The sequence below is a fragment of the Apium graveolens genome, chromosome 2, assembly GCF_009905375.1.
Source record: "Apium graveolens cultivar Ventura chromosome 2, ASM990537v1, whole genome shotgun sequence".
NCBI lineage: Eukaryota > Viridiplantae > Streptophyta > Magnoliopsida > Apiales > Apiaceae > Apium > Apium graveolens.
This window is the reverse complement of record NC_133648.1, coordinates 5,874,183-5,890,712: the sequence shown is the minus strand read 5'-3', so window position 1 is coordinate 5,890,712 and position 16,530 is coordinate 5,874,183. Positions and strand designations below refer to the sequence as shown.

The 16,530-nt window shown below is 30.6% G+C and overlaps 2 protein-coding genes across 3 annotated transcripts; both read right to left on the bottom strand.

The window, feature by feature from the left end:
* Window positions 1-4,583: 4,583 nt before the first annotated feature.
* Window positions 4,584-6,836, bottom strand: LOC141684795 (calcium uniporter protein 4, mitochondrial-like). The gene is made up of 2 exons (XM_074489927.1): window positions 6,333-6,836; window positions 4,584-5,065 (listed from the first exon to the last, which is right to left on the bottom strand). The coding sequence occupies exons 1-2, from the start codon at window positions 6,834-6,836 to the stop codon at window positions 4,631-4,633; spliced, it is 939 nt and encodes a 312-aa protein (XP_074346028.1). The 3' UTR covers window positions 4,584-4,630.
* A 4,903-nt stretch (window positions 6,837-11,739) lies between these two features.
* Window positions 11,740-15,812, bottom strand: LOC141705788 (uncharacterized). 2 transcript variants are annotated; one of them, XM_074508675.1, is made up of 7 exons: window positions 15,591-15,812; window positions 14,442-14,577; window positions 13,144-13,287; window positions 12,875-13,026; window positions 12,682-12,741; window positions 12,513-12,581; window positions 11,740-12,109 (listed from the first exon to the last, which is right to left on the bottom strand). In XM_074508675.1, the coding sequence occupies exons 1-7, from the start codon at window positions 15,795-15,797 to the stop codon at window positions 12,038-12,040; spliced, it is 840 nt and encodes a 279-aa protein (XP_074364776.1). In that variant the 5' UTR covers window positions 15,798-15,812; the 3' UTR covers window positions 11,740-12,037. The 2 variants fall into 2 exon arrangements, with proteins under 2 accessions (XP_074364776.1, XP_074364775.1); XM_074508674.1 differs by having other exon boundaries at window positions 11,740-12,116; window positions 12,514-12,581.
* Between the last annotated feature and the right edge of the window lie 718 nt (window positions 15,813-16,530).

Genomic DNA, 16,530 nt, shown 5'->3' with positions numbered 1-16,530 from the left:
TTATCAGCTTATAATTTATAAATTCAACTATAGTCATAAGCTGACTTATAAGGATGAGCCAAAAAGACCCTTTAGAATGGGTATAAATATTTTTCTTAACAGATTAGAGCATCTCCAATAAGGGGTTGTCAAACTAGTTGTCAACTTTTTCAAATTATCATAAATATTAATATTTTATTTTTACTCAATTTTATATCAACTTGACAAAATTCTACTCCAATGGTTAGCAACCTTTAATTGTTGTATATGTGGTCCCTTAAATTAAATTGTAAATGACTTATAAACTAAAAAAAATATTATTGATATAAACTTTTTGAATTTATATATGTATTTTAACCATTTTAGGAAGTTGTCAAGTTTTGACAACCTTGGTAGGCAACTCGTGGTAACCATACAACTCCAATAGGTTGGCAACCAAAAATGTCATGTCACATAAGATTTAACTTCTTGACAACCTCTATTGGAGATTCTTAAAATTTTTATAGTGTAGGGCTATTTGTTTGGTAAATAGTAAGTGCTAAATGGTAGCTTCCAAGTTCCAATTGAACTAAATAAGTAGTTAAAACTTAAAGTACATCACTTTTTATTCTAGTTCTGTTTTGTTCGATTATCGCTAAACTCCGACATTGTTTATACTCACACCGTATCATTAATGCACGTTTTCAGCTTTTGTTCAAACGAGTTATCTTACCCGTGCTACGCGCACACAGAGTTTAGTTATATACGATCTTTTTTAAAATTTTAAAGATATATATTCATGAAGTTGCGATAATGTGTACCAACATTTTTATACCAATATTATCATGTGTAAACACTAACAACGAATCATTCGATAACGTCTCTTCCCTTTTTCTGTTTTTGATAAAGAAATGGTATAATATTGTAGTCAAATAGTATGAATAGTTCTATTTTTTGTATATAGTTTAAGCACATTTATAGTTTAAACATTAACCACATAACGGAAAGGATAATAATCAAATTACATGATAAACTACCCGCCATTAAAAAATATTGGTCCATTAATTTAAAAATTTACAAAAACATAAAGAACATCCAAAAGTTTCTAACATGATTTTTGATAAACATTCTTTAAAACATCTTCTCAAAGAAGAGATAATCAACATATTGTTTAAAGACACATTACAACATTCGAGTAACATGACTATTGAAATCTAGAAAAACTAAATAAAATTGATAACTACCATTCAGTTATTCTAAATTGTGGTAACTATTTAAGTGATTATAAAAGAATTGCCCTAAAACTACTGGACATACTCACACGTGTATATACCTTTGGGTGTTTTTTTACATTTCGATGTATATTGCAGATTATAAAATGACTTCACGAAATGGAAAGAGGAAGAGATCTGACCATGTGTTGGACAGAGTGTATAACATAGTTCTAAGTTCATGAAAAATAAATACTATTATCTAAATTGATAACTACCATTCAGTTATTCTAAATTGTGGTAACTGTTTAAGTGATTTGAAAAAACCCGCCCCAAAACTACTGGAAATAATCACACGTATATATACCTTTGGGTGTTATTTTACATTTAGATGTATACTACAGATTATAAAATGACTTCACGAAGTGAAAAGAGGAAGATATCTGACCATGTGTTGGACAGAGTGTATAGCATAGTTCTAAGTTCATGAAAAATAAATACTATTATCTATATCAAGCACCTTCTTAAGTGATCTTTCAGGATCACCTATATCAAGCATTGTCGTAGATCGTGTCCGTGGAGGCATAACATCTGTGCTGTTGGAGTAGCTAGTGCAACTGAAAATTTAAGTTGTAATTATACCTAATCTTGCAGTCCATAAGAACCTGCCTCAATAGCACCCTGCTTCAAATTTTCAGTTTAATACAGTTCATCAAAACAATTAGTTAGCCTTCTCCATATTAGGCAAGTTCATCAAATTCACCAGACAGATATAAGGTTTTAGATGCATGACAAACAAACATGTAAGCAGCATAAATAATTTAAGTTTAAAAAAAATAAAACCAAATGAAACTCTAAAATCGGATTATCTGAACATACCATTGGATAAAGTGCATAGCATAATTTATGTAAATAAGAAAATTGATTCATTCATCTCATCAAAATTAGGCACGTGTTTATATCTTTATATATTTATCTACTTCAAATAAAAGCAAAAAATAAGGAAGATATTAATTAGTGATTATTCTGATGATCAATTTGAAATTTAAAATATATCAATAAAGAAACTAAAGATTACTATTGACATAGAGATTTAACCAGATGTGAGAAAATCATGCAAATCCTTTTAAACATTGTCAGTTTACTTAGTTAAGATGTTTAAAATTCAAAATATACCTAATTTAGTGTTAGTATCGTTAATAAATGGGTAATAGATGAATAATCCATGGGTCTATAGTTTTATATGCAAAATGGGTCATGGGTAACCCATTTAAAGTTGAACTATCCATAACTGAAAGTATATTTACCAAAATGCACATAGAATAGTATAATTTTTATTGGATGAGAGGGTATTTAGTGTAATTTGGTTTTTTGTTTGTTAGTAAAGTTTAGAAATATATTTTTATATGATTGTTATCTATTTCCATGATGTAGTTAATGCATATATTTCCACCAAAAGCTCTTCAAATTCCTTTTAATGACGTTATTTGTTTCCAATGTGTAATTAGTGGATATATTTTCACCTAAAAACCTTAGATTCAATTTCTCAACACGTCAATAAAACTAAGAGTCGGATGAAAACGAATGGAGGAGTAACATATATTTTGTCCGTCCCTCCCATAATTTTGTATTATTTAACTTCTGTAGATCAAATTGATCAAATTTTGACTATAAATTAAATATATATTTTAATTTAAAATAATCATAAAAATTATATTATTAGAAAGTATATTTAACGTACTTCATAAATTATCTTTTAAAATTACTGGAGAATCGCTTATTTGTAGTTAAAGTCCACTCAATTTCATCATAAACAGTCAAATGAGGCAAAAATTATGAAACATGGTGATTATTTATTTATACTCATACATTAAAAATAAGTAGTTGAAGTTTATGATTATCTATAATTAAAAATTTAAAAAAAGAAATTAAATACCCATGGAAAGTCGAGATATTTTTTTTTAATTATATACACCTTGATAAGATAAGTACACTATTAAAATTATTTTTATTTATATATAAAAATGATGGATGTAGGCCATGTCAATAGAAGTCATAATGTTGGGTCGGTCCAACAACCGAATTATCCTTGATGATAGTTGTTCAACTTTATGAAATAAGTAGGGCCTTTAAATGGACTTATATATTTATAGATTAAAATCAACAAGTAGCATGAAAGTTGTTTGGGCCAATGGTAGCTTGCGATACAATAATCATGTCTCCGGCCACATGTGGTGGCCCTGACCAGGTGAAAAAAGTTCAGTGTTATACAGTGAATGAACAAGAGATATTTATTTCCATATAAAAAATGAGGCTGTGCTAATTATAACTCGAGATGCGGATTATTAGGAGATTAGTTAATTAGTTCATGTTAAGCTAAGAGCTAACCATTACTTCACGGTATTGTTAGGCCAGAGCTAACTTTACAATATTGTTCGTTTTGGATCAGACTCTTAGCGAATTTACTTTAACAAATCTTAAACACTATTTCATATTATATTGATTGCTCGAATATCGGATAATATTTTTTGACTGTAAATTTATTCCCGGGCCTTGTACACAGTAACATTTAGGGTTGTAATTCGGGCCGAGCGAGCCGAGTTTCGAGCCAGGCGTAATTCGAGCCGAGCCGGCTCGTTTAGTTAAACGAGCCTAAACCTCTGTCCGAACTCGACTCGTTTAATTTCATGAGTCAAGTCGAGCCAACTCGTTTAATTTTACACTTAATCGAGCCTAAACTCTACCCGAACTCGGCTCGTTTAATTTCATGAGTCGAGCCGAGCAGGCTCGAGTAATTAAACGAGTCGGAACCTCTGTTCGAACTCGGCTCGTTTAAATAAACGAGCCGAGTCGAGCCCACTTAAACGTGTTTAAACCGGACAATTTAAACGAGCTGAGTCAAGCCCATTTAAACGAGTTTGAGCCGGACGAGCTCGCGAGCCGCCCGACTCGAATTACAGCCTTAGTCACCTCATGGAGCGGACCATACATGAAGTCGTTGCTTTAATCATAAGGAGGGGGATGCCGAAAATAAAATAAAGTCTTAACAGGATAGGTGTACCGGAAGATGTGGCTGAATCACCTTCTCTTTTTTATATTTGTATTAAATCTACTAAATTTGTTTCCGATTTTCGAATTATACTTCTTTTATATAATGGCCAGTTCAAGCCCATATCATATGCACAAGTTTTTGCTATCAAAATAGCCAGACACAGAAAAATTAACTAGATTTCATAAAATGCATTATAAAAACAGCAAAATCTAAGTCCGAATTTACTGATCGAAATTACCAGCTAGAACGATCCAAGACAATCCTTTTAACATACATTTACAACTTGGAGCTATTTAATACTTTCATGCTTAGTCGCGGATTCAGCTCCGAGATCATATTTGAATAACCTATTACTTACGTCTATTGAGAGATTTCTATTTTCGAATGCAACAATCTATAAAATCGAAACTTAAATATTCTCGCTAGTACTATAACCCGAATAAAAAACCTTGCGAAGCTGTTCATATTTTTCGACGTCGAAGTTGCGAACCTTCACGAGCTTCGCCTGTTTCGCAAGAAATCGACGTCGAAAATAGCTTTCGAAAGTAGGTTCTTTAGAAGTTCTGATGAAGAAACCATAGGCAAGAGCAAAGTGAAGGGAGGTGACAAAGAAACAAATGGGCTCCATAACATCCCAACTGAGCTCCCAAAATGTTAGCCTCATAAAGCCCATGGTTTGGAGCACCAGAAAGCCCAGCCCAAAATAGAGTTCACGTCGCACAAGTGCCTCAGCTTTGACATCTATTACAATCTTCTCTTTCTCTAATATTTCAAGTTCTTGTTTTCTTGGATCATTTGGAATGGCTATGGATTCAAAGAGTAGCTTTTCCATGGATCTGACAATCTGTAACATCAAAGCTAAATTATTATTACTTCCGTCTCATTGAAATCTATACGTTACTTTCCGGCACGTTTTTCAATACTACTTTAATTCATACTTCCATAATATTTTTTTTATTTTTTTTTCTAAATAAAAGTTTTATATTTAAACTTTTATTGAAAAAAAAGAAAATTTTTAAAAAAAATTATAAAACTATACTTTATAAAAATCTCGAAATACGTGAAAATAGTAAACGTATAGAATCCGGTAGGACGGAGGTAGTATTCAATACAACAAAAAGTATTGTTGTGTTAACCTTATTTGGAAACTTGATTATTTAAAAAAATAATCACGATTTATAGTTTTCAAGTTCGCGCCAAACTTATATCTAGTTATAACACAATGTCGGGACGATTTTGAAATGTTTTAGTTTCGCGCCAAAATGATTAAACTCTGATTGATTATTAAATTCAAACACAAATCCAACGATAAAAGATCGGAAAAATGTGTATGGCGATTCAATTTTTTTGTTTCCTAATATTATTCAAAAGACTTACTTTTTTTTTTGAAATCATGGAGTACTAAATAGTCGTGTACTAATACTTTCATCACAAAATTGTTATTACCAATAAGTTTTATTAGCAAAAATACTCCCTATGTTTTAAATTAAATGTCTACTTTGAGAAAAAAAAATTGTTTCAAATTAGTTACTCAATTCAATTTTTAATGTCAGTTTATGTTTCCAAAATCAACTATATTCAAAATATTTGAAATTTATATATTTCAAAATTAACCATCCACCACTGGTTATATTTATTTAATGCAATTAATATATTAACTTTCATTTTTCTTAATATCCTTGGACTGAAGTGCCAAATTGGTCAATAGTAATAATTTACCAACATCACATCTTTTGGACATTCTCGTCTTAAATTCTTGATACATCCACAAATTTGGACCAGATACAATCTGAATCTGAATTATAAAATTGAATTTAAAATTATTCAGTAATTATCATTTAATCCCTTAGTTACCCAAGTAGAAACAACATCTATGCAGCATTCAATTCAAGATCCTGGGCCCATCAATCAAGAGTAATAAAATTCTAAAATCATCTCTCCGGCAATTTTGCAGGAAATATTTGAAAATGTTAATTTAAGGGAGATATAAATAATACAAGATTAAAAGTGTATACTAGTTTATCTCTTGTCGTCTCGATTTGAATGAACATGCAAAAATCTGAAATCGTCGTAATAAATGTAAGAAAAAGTGAATTGAATTAATAATATACCTGATCTGGACGAAGAAACACAACATTGCCTGCAACAATAACATTCCCTGCATCATCCAACATTTTAGCACACTCCAAGCCCCTCTCCTCATTTTCACAAACCTCACTGCATATTTTTAAAAACTCCGTATAAGCAACAGAGCTCACAGGCATTTCTTTCAGCTTTGATCTCAGTTTCTCCATTGAAACTTTTTCGAGATTTCCAGGAACATCGAAATCCATGTCGTAACGAAATTTATATTCAGAACATTTATTAAGCAGCCAGAGTTTCTCTCTTAGCCTGTTACCAACAGGAACAGGAGCATGGAGAAACTCTGGCGATTTTGGGACCGAATAATATTGATTAATGGACTTTCTAGTGAGAAAACGGCTAATAAAGCCGTTCTCGATAACAGGGTAAGAAGGAGCGGTAAGAATACCATGTTGGATATTATTGCTTTTTTGGAGTGAATGTCGTTTTTGGGTGAACAAAAAACGTTTGGATAAAATTTTTCGAAATGCCATTGTCGAACAGTGAGGAGGAACTGGGGGAGAGAGCGTGTTGTGTTGGTGTGTATTTATATCAAGTCCGGTGCTTTTGGGGAGGGTGGCTTTGGTGAAGGTTACATATATATAGATAGGATAGGAGTATAGGACTATAACATTTGGTAACATTCATGATGATTTTTGCCTTTTTTTTCTTCTTTAATTTTCCTTTTTATTTTTAACTTATATTTGCATGTCAAACAGGTGGCTAGCCATGAGATATTCTTTTAGCAGCTATACCAAATAATGGTTCTGTTTGTATGCTTACTTATAAAACTTAAAACTTATTTAGGAGTGTTTGTCGACGCAATTTATAAGTTAGAATTTACAATTTATAGGTGATTTTTCGCCTTTTTATTAACTTTAATTTTAAAATATATGTTTTAAATGTTAATCTAATTTAAAATTTATGAATTGAGATAATTATATTTAAAAATTATTATTTTAGTTCATTTTAGCAATTATAAATAATGGCTTCCCAATCAACAAATTTGGAGGATCATTTTAGCATTATCTAAAAATTTAGCTAACACGTTGTGTCCTTGGAGAAGCCAAAATTAAGACTATTAGCTAAAATTTGTTGTTGTCCACGTAGGATATAGCTAAAAGGTGAGTCAGAGTTGGAGATGCTCTTAATATCTATTTAATGTTAACATAAATGGAAGTTGTGAATGCAATATATAAATATTTTTAAAGATAATAGTTTTGTTAAAAACCAAATGATTTTTTAAGAAAAAACCAAATGATATTACGAATAAATTAGCAAACATAAAATAGAATTTTAAATAAATTTTAAATAATCAAGGAGTATATAAAATGATAGGTATAAATTATATATAATTAAATTAAAATACATCTTTTTTTCCGATTAATGTCCGATAACTAAACTTGTAGTTTCACTAGTTTCGTTAACAATTCTTGCAATAATTTCTGAATCTTTTTGTGGAATTGTTATCATCAATACATCTTGCCTCTTAAGGTTGTCATGAAGTGCATGAGGGGGCAATTGTCCACTAGTTGTCTAGGCGTCTCCTTGTCCGGAGTGAGTGGAATTAGGGCTGTCAAACGGATAATTCGGATACGTATATGCCTATATCCGTATCCGAAATCGTCGGATTCGAATACGGATAATATCCACTTTATTTCGGATACGGATAATATCCGCTTTTTCTCGGATACGAATGCGGATATTTCGGACGAATATCGGATTTTTTGAATATTTTTTGTTGCCCTTACCGTTTTGACGATGATAATAGAACATTTTTTTATGATTAAATATAAATAATATATTTATATATGTATAAAGTATGTGTACATTATATAAAATTTGTATAAACTTATTATTTAATACATTTACACACACTATAAACTAAAAAAATAAATTTTAAATTATATATAATTATATATTTATATAATTTAAATATCATATATGTATTTAGTTTCAGATTCGAATATGCCGAATTCGGATACGGATAATATCCGTTTTTTCTCGGATACGGATAATATCCGCTTTTTCTCGGATACGGATGCAGATTTTTCGGACAAATATCGGATTTTTCGAATTTTTTTGACAGCCCTAAGTGGAATTGTCGTGGACTTTAACGCGCCCTATTTCCAAACTCTTCTCTTATATATATAATAGCCCAATAAGGATATAATTTCATGACTAAATTACCCTGTTTTAATATTTATATAAAAGATGTGGTTCGTGGGAATCGAACTCAGGTTATTTCATTCAACTATACAACTTCTTACTACTACACCATATTCTCACGTGTGTTTTTTATCATACACATAATATGTAAGTGTGCTAAATGAATATTTTATTTAACTTTAAAGATATTTACTTGAATTACGCAAAAAAAAAATAGTTAGTTAAGTATTTGTACGGTTAATTTTAAAGAATTGAATTCCAGATATAAAATTAGGCATAGTACATAAATGGATTATTATCTTATTTATTAATCATTTTTTAGTTAGAAAATATATCTCATATATTTTTAACATATTTTTTATTATAAAAAGTAATTAAAATGTACATATATAATTTTAAAAAAAAACAGATATAAAATTAGGCATAGTACATAAATGAATTATTATCTTATTTATTTATCACTTTTTAGTTTGAAAATATATCTCATATATTTTTAACATATTTTTTTATTATAAAAAGTAATTAAAATGTACATATATAATTTTTTTAAAAAATATTGAAAATAGGATCGCTTATATATAAATAATTTATATCGGTATTACATATTTAGATAAGCTCGAATTATAATGAGTCAATGCATTTTAGAACTTGGCCAATTGTTCAAAAAATACTCGAAATTTGACTACATGACTCGACCAAAAAACATCGTCACATTATACGTTTAGTAAATTAAAATTACAAGCTCGGCGAAAATATCTTACCAATAATGTGAAATTTTTTAATATCTTGTGTTAATATAAATTAATGTGTTTGAGATCTTTATAGGATCAAGTCAATTGATTATTTATATTAAAACTACTAACTTCACTGGTAACATATTATTATTTTTGGGATTTGTCCCGATTTTAAAAATATTTGAAATTTGAAATGAGATCTCACGAGATTTGTTAAAACTACAATGATATACTAAATCGATTTATTTTTCATTTTTCATTTTAAAAAACTAGCTTTTAAAAATGAATTCTTTTAGATCAACAATATTCATTGATCAAGATAATATTGTACAAATATTTTGAATTATTCAAATAAAAGTTATATATATACGATATTGTAGCATTTGAATCAATGCATTTTATATTATTTAAGGAAAAAAACATATATTGTTCAATAATTTGAAGGAATTAACCAGTTCAACTGATATTTATAAAACTTTATCGAACTTAAAATTTTTAATTTTAGGAGAATAGTATAAAATGTTATCAAATTATTATATGAAGAAATATTAGAGTCGTAATGAAAGAAACTTAAAAACAGTTTAAATAACGATATAATTACAATTTTTCTTTCGAATGTTTGAAAAAAAATCATGAATATCAATAATAAGTCTTAAAAATATATAATGCATTTTTATGTTACAACCATGATTGATACCCGGTTGCGTAAAAAATAGATATGAATTATTTGTCAGTGATAATGTGAATATCATATATAAATAATAGCAATTTATTTATTACATAATTTTAATTTTTGAATAATTATAAATGCATGTTAGTTAAGTAATTAATTATCTCACTAGATGTTAATAATGATTATACATATACATAAATCAGATATTTAGCATATAAATAATTGAAACCATCATAATTTACTAAGAGATATAACATACAATAATTTACATGCTAACACACATATATATATATAACTTAATCTTACTTTCTTAACCGTAGTGTAAATAAAAAACTAACATTTTCCCGTACATACATGATACATACATACGTTGAATTTCAAAAACTAATATTTTTCAATAAAATCAACTTTAATATTAATAATAATGTAAACTTTACATTACTGTATATTATGATTGCAAGGCATTCTGACTTCAGTTATGCATTTTTTATCTTTTTAAATTGAGTATGTCAATTGTAAGTTAGTAGTGAACTCAGTAATAATATAGAGCAGTACATATAGTTTATTTAAATAAAATTCAAGATTTTGGTCAACTCTGTATTCAACATATATGTTAATTTTTAGCTTTTTATTTGTAAACATACTAACGGCATTCTACATATTAAGTTTAATCATTTTGTTTTAAACGTACACTTACTAGCCTGTTTATATTCATTCATTATATATAAAATAACGGGTAAGAAAAATATAATATAATAATAGTTGATTGGATATTCACTTCTAAAAGTGAGAAAACATTCGAAACTTTTAATATTATAGAGGGGGACATGAAGCTTGTTGGAGAGAAAGTTTATCTCCATTTCTTCAAAATTTGACTCAAGAGGATATTGTTGGAATTGCTCTAAAAACATTATAATTGTAAAAACATTATAATTGTGTGGTGTATTAAAAAACTCTTGGAAAATGACCCGTGCCTCGCACGGGTTATTATGCTAGTTATACTAACGAATAAGCACGTCGAAATAATTGAAATTTTAGGTAGACATTTTTTATAAATACATGAATTAGCAAACAAAAAAATAAAAAATATAGGCACAAAACAAATTTTGATATCTAATCACATCAGTTCACTAGGTGTAGCATATATGAAGATGTTGCAATATTTGTAAATCTGTATTATAAAACTCTAGTCTCGGTATAGAAATGAAGATGAAAATATGTAAATTTTTTAAACTTGTCCTGGCAAAGAAAGAAACTGACCCTGGCTATCTACCAAATACAACATATTCATAGTTGGATCTTGCAGGAATGCTGCCTGGAATTATACTTGTATAATCTCTCAGCTGTAAATCTGTAATTCATTACTAGTGTTAGAATATAAATCCGGTTTAGCTTTCCTCTAACACCTTAAGGTTTTAAATGAACTGGTTACTCAATATGGTATCAGAATTCAGGCTGAGGGAGGACTTAGGTAAATGCCCCAAACATGGACGCACATGATCCACTCTTCGACCCAAAAATGGGCTCCCGAGTGAGGGGAATGTCAGAATATAGATCCGGTTGAGATTTACTCTACCACCTTTACTCAACATGGTATCAGAACTCAGGCTGAGGGAGGACTTAGATAAATGCCTCAAACATGGACGCACATGATCCACTCTTCGACCCAAAAATGGGCTCCCGAGTGAGGGGGAATGTCAGAATATAGATCCGGTTGAGATTTACTCTACCACCTTAAGGTTTTAGATGAGCAAACTATTGATATGTAGTTTTGTTTAACCTGCATAAGTTAATCAACCTAAATGACAATAGCAACCAACACCTGGTAAACTAAACTCGAACTGAGAAACACACATTGATGAATTTTTTTACACATCATTAGAAGAACTGCACTTACTAAGCTATGTAATTTTTCCTTGAACATTCAGGAACAACAATTTGCCGGTATGCATATACTATAATACTACTATTACTATATCTACACAAATACAACTAATCAAAATGCAGCTGTACAACTTACTAAAGCAGAGGTCATAACTCTGTGGCCAGTGGCTACTAGACATTTTGGTTACCATATGAATGTAATGCTGTCAAAAACAAGTCAATATGCCAGTCAGTATCAGTTGCTAAGAGTCTTCAACCTTTTAGCGGACTTCGCAAATTCTGTAATGACTTGCAGCTCATCCAATTTCTTCACCCAACAGCATGCAAAGTAGGTTAGTCAATTAAAACATACTGAACCATTATTAGCTATAAATATAACTATCAAGGTTTCGTTATTAGCAACAAAGGCAAGACTTCTTCCCTGTTCCCCATGACCAAAGTCGAATTCTCACTCCCCTCTCCCCTGGTACTTAAAATCTAATGCATTGGACGTATGTAACATTCCCCAACAAGACAAATCAACTCTTTTTCTCAATGCTGAAGCATGTCCCAATTTAAAGTGTAGCTGATGTTTGTATAGTAGAGCATAGTCAAGGATATTAAAACTGTCTTAGCAGAGTGAAACGCATTCATATTTTATACACATTAGTATTATAAAAAAGACTTATGACCTTTATCATTTGAAAAAATAACGAGAACTGCAAAAGTACCTGTGACATGAAATGTGTCTGAACTGTATTTACTAGTTGCACTTCAGATGGGTTAGGTGCAACATCCATCTAAAAAGGCAAAAAAGAGAAACATATGGTTAAAGAACTGCAGGAACTTCAACAGGTGAGAAATCTAAGTACTTTGAATTTCTAATATCAAACAACTCACGAGATTGAAATACTGCCAATATCTCCTCAAAGAATCTTCATCTAGCTTACTGAGATCAACCTTTTACAAAAGACATTTCAGAATGAGGTAAATTTGAGCAGTGAGAATAAACACAGATCAGAGGGTGAAAAGAACAGTGCGTGCGAAAAAAAGAATTATATTTAATTGCAGAAAATATGTTTAGCATACTCACCGTGGACACCGGTGGGGTAGTTGCTGTTCCCTTAAACTGCGCATCACACGAGAGAGGCTTTCTGGCATTCTTCCGGTCATTCTTGTGGGATGATCCAGTTGATTTATGTGTGCGATTCCTTGACCTGTGTGACTTTTGTGTGTCATTGTGTGCTGTAAAATTAGAGAAAGCATGTGAGATTGCGAGGTAATATTGGATGGTAATATCAATCGGCGAAAGTCTAAACGGATATGCAGAAAACATGAGATAAAGAGAGTTGTGAAACATACCTGATGGGAAAGTAGTTAGTCCTTTAGACTGCGCATCACATGAGAGAGACATAGGTGCATTATCACGGTTGTTCTTGTGGGATGATCCAGTTGATGTAGGTCTGCCATGAATTGACCTGTGTGACTTCTGTGTTTCTTCGGATGCTGCACAATGCAAAATTTAAAGAAAACAGTTGAAGTCATATGAGATGGTGAGACCAAAACAGAGATGCAGCAGATATGAGATGAATAGTTCTGAGCAACATACTGGTGTTAGAAATAATAAATACATACATGCATCTACAGACTAAAACTACGACTAAAAATTAATAGTTGAAGTCTACCTAAATCTAAAGAAGGCCGCCATGTTCTCGATGACTAAAGGAGCAATATTATTAGAGGTAAGGTAAGGTTGGATGGGTGTTTGTGTGTGTGTGTTTCTTTCCGACCATCATTTGTTCTTGAATAAGATTTGAGTATACAGAGGTTATAATGGACCAACCTAGTAGTTGAATATAAAATGGATGTAAAAAATTAAATATAGATCAAGTGATCTTCATTACATTTATCTATGAGCCTATGACAATGGGGATCCTAAGATTTATATCAGTAAACTTGCCTGAGATATGGTTGGCTACAAAAATAATTGTCCCCTGAGAATTAAGCTCTTCCATTTGTATTAATAATAATAATAGAATAACAACACTCTATCATACAAAAGACATCTAAGGCTCCCTCTATCAATGTAATATAATTATGATAAAAACAAAACACATCTAAAATTTGATTGCCCAAAACTTGGAATATAGGCCTAATCATTTTAAATCATGATTGAATCAATCAAAACTCTGTTTTGACTTTTTTTTTTATGTTTTTACATCTATCTTAACACGCTTTATATATCTATGAAGTAATAATATCTGCAACTCAACCTCCAGGAAGTTTTATTTGATTACAAAACACAGAACACCGTCCAGGATCCTTATCTTTAATTACACTCCCACTCAAGAACAACAACAATATTTCTCTTCCTTGTATGAGTAGCTCCAGATGAGTAGCACTAACAGTTTAAAAAGATCATAACTAAAATGTTACAACATCCATCTTATTACTATTTTTAGAAGAAATAAGAATCTGCTTTAAAAGTATGGAAATGCATTGATAGTCATGTCTTGTAGAATAGTAGGTGGACTTCAAGTAAAACACATGTTAAAGTTAAACAACGGCAGACATGTGTATTTCGTAACTTGTAGAGTTCAAATAAAGAAGATTTTTAGAAACTCGTAGCACAGAGAAGATGCAGCAAAGAGAGTACTAACCAAGTTCACCCAAATCTGAACCATTCCATTGCACATTTTCAAATTCGAGGTCATCATCTTCCTCGTTGCCAGTAGGCTGTTCGACCACACTAAGAGCATTCCTCTGTAACTTTACATCTATACCATTTGTAAGGACCTGATTTCAGAATATGATTAGTGGTCTAAAGACAACTTACATTTGAAACTACTAATTCATAAACAAAGCAGTATAGCACAAAGAACCTACCCAAAAATCCAGTTGTTAACAAGTACAAATTAAATTGAATTTCTAAAGAGTCACGACCTATAAATCCAAGCTAAGGGTTTTAGCTATTATGAAAAACACCAACCCCCGATACACTCAAAGATTTCTAGAATGACATAACTAAGATGTTACTATATTAGGAGATGAGTGGCCTCATCTACTGGGGATCGTAAAGTGGATCACAACAAACCCATTTCTCAGTCAGTATTCGACCATAATGATCAAATCAAATTAAATTTTTTTGCCTTGAGAAACTTTGGGGGTATGAGTATTCCAAACTAGAGACTTCTCCTAACATATACCATATTATTATGTTAAGTAATCGGCTCTCCTAAATTGAACCACATATCCCCTCTTACCTCTGTTTTGGACACACAATCATGTAATGCTACCTAAAAATGTTTATAATCGTGAACTGAACATAGCATATTGAGTATTGACATTCAGCAATGAGCCAACAAATTCTATGCCTGGTATCAAACAAATTCAATTGTAATAATCCACAGTTCATCATATGCTTAAGACCCTACTTCCTTTCATCAAAACTTAAATGCAGAACAACCAATTTCACAATAATCAAGATTAATACCCAAGATTTCTTATTTATTTGCCAAAGAACACACAATCCTCTATGTTACATCTTAAAGAAAATAAAAAAAAAACCTAAAAATTTCATAATAAACAAAAAAGGTATCATAATCTAATCATCAATGCACCATATACAAATACTAAGAACCAGATTCAACCCCTTCACTTGAAAAAAAAACCCATTTCTGACAATCAAAACCCTAAAAAAAGCAATCTACATTACAAAACAAAACCAAAAACTAATGAAAAAATCATAATAAACCAACCAAAAAAATGGGCTTTTGCAATGAAAATATGAAAAAATAAATAAAAAATACCAGCCAATGCCAACCACCAAGGCCAACAGCCTTCTTAACAACACCATGAAGGCCAACAAGAACAGACTTAGTACGATTATTCCCAGTAACAACAACTTTAGTATGAGGAGGCAACACAGACATCATATCTTCTTCACTACTATAAGTACTATAATCACAGCTCTGCATCTTTGAAAAATCTCTACCATTTTCAACTGCTTCATTCATTTTTGTTATATTCAAGAAAATGTGTGCAGTGGAATGATCAAAGTAGAGTCAGAAAAAGTAAGAGTTAGAGTGGGGTCAGTGTAAGAAAAAAAACAGAGTGTTGAAGTGACAGTGTGTGTACTCTCACTGTTTGTGTTTTGTTCGAATCCCGAGGTGATGTAATGTGCCAATGAATGCATGTCACGTAGGCTTAGTGGGGAGGTTTTATACATGTACCTGTAACGTTTTAAGCTTGGTTTTACGGTTAATGATGATGTGAATTGAGAAATGCGGGTTTGTTTTTTGTTTCCTTCCGTTTCTAAAAACGTTTGCTATTCAAGTTTATAAATACAGTTAATATCTTTAATTTCGTATTAATATCATAAAGTACTCATAAATACGATTTCAACAAGATTTCGTATTAGTATCATAAAGTACTCATAAATACGATTTCAACAAGATCACATGACTATATTTGATTTTATAAATTAGACGTAAATTAATAATCAATCACTTACCATGAATAGTGTTAGAAGTCAAAATAGGAAACGTATAATGAGACGGAGGGAGTATAAATTATCAAAAATATCATTTTTCTTTTGAAGTTTGTTTGTGATTTTTTAAAAAAAAAAATAAAATTGTAAAAATATGATTTGCAAGCAAAAGAAAATATGTATGTAACTTATTTTGCATGTTCTAAAAAATGGCTCAAAATTATTTTTATTGTATTTGTGGTTGCGGGTTACAAAATCGT

What these genes read in the sequence shown, in the direction of transcription:
- LOC141684795 (XM_074489927.1), bottom strand. Translation starts at nt 6,836, where the DNA reads ATGGCATTTCGAAAAATTTTATCCAAACGTTTTTTGTTCACCCAAAAA. An exon ending in TGTTTCTTCGTCCAGATCAG is followed by an intron (nt 5,066 to 6,332) that starts GTATATTATTAA and finishes TTGATGTTACAG; the next exon opens with ATTGTCAGATCCATGGAAAA.
- LOC141705788 (XM_074508674.1), bottom strand. Translation starts at nt 15,797, where the DNA reads ATGAATGAAGCAGTTGAAAATGGTAGAGATTTTTCAAAGATGCAGAGC. An exon ending in TTGGTGGTTGGCATTGGCTG is followed by an intron (nt 14,578 to 15,590) that starts GTATTTTTTATT and finishes TTCTGAAATCAG; the next exon opens with GTCCTTACAAATGGTATAGA. An exon ending in ACTAACTACTTTCCCATCAG is followed by an intron (nt 13,027 to 13,143) that starts GTATGTTTCACA and finishes CTAATTTTACAG; the next exon opens with CACACAATGACACACAAAAG.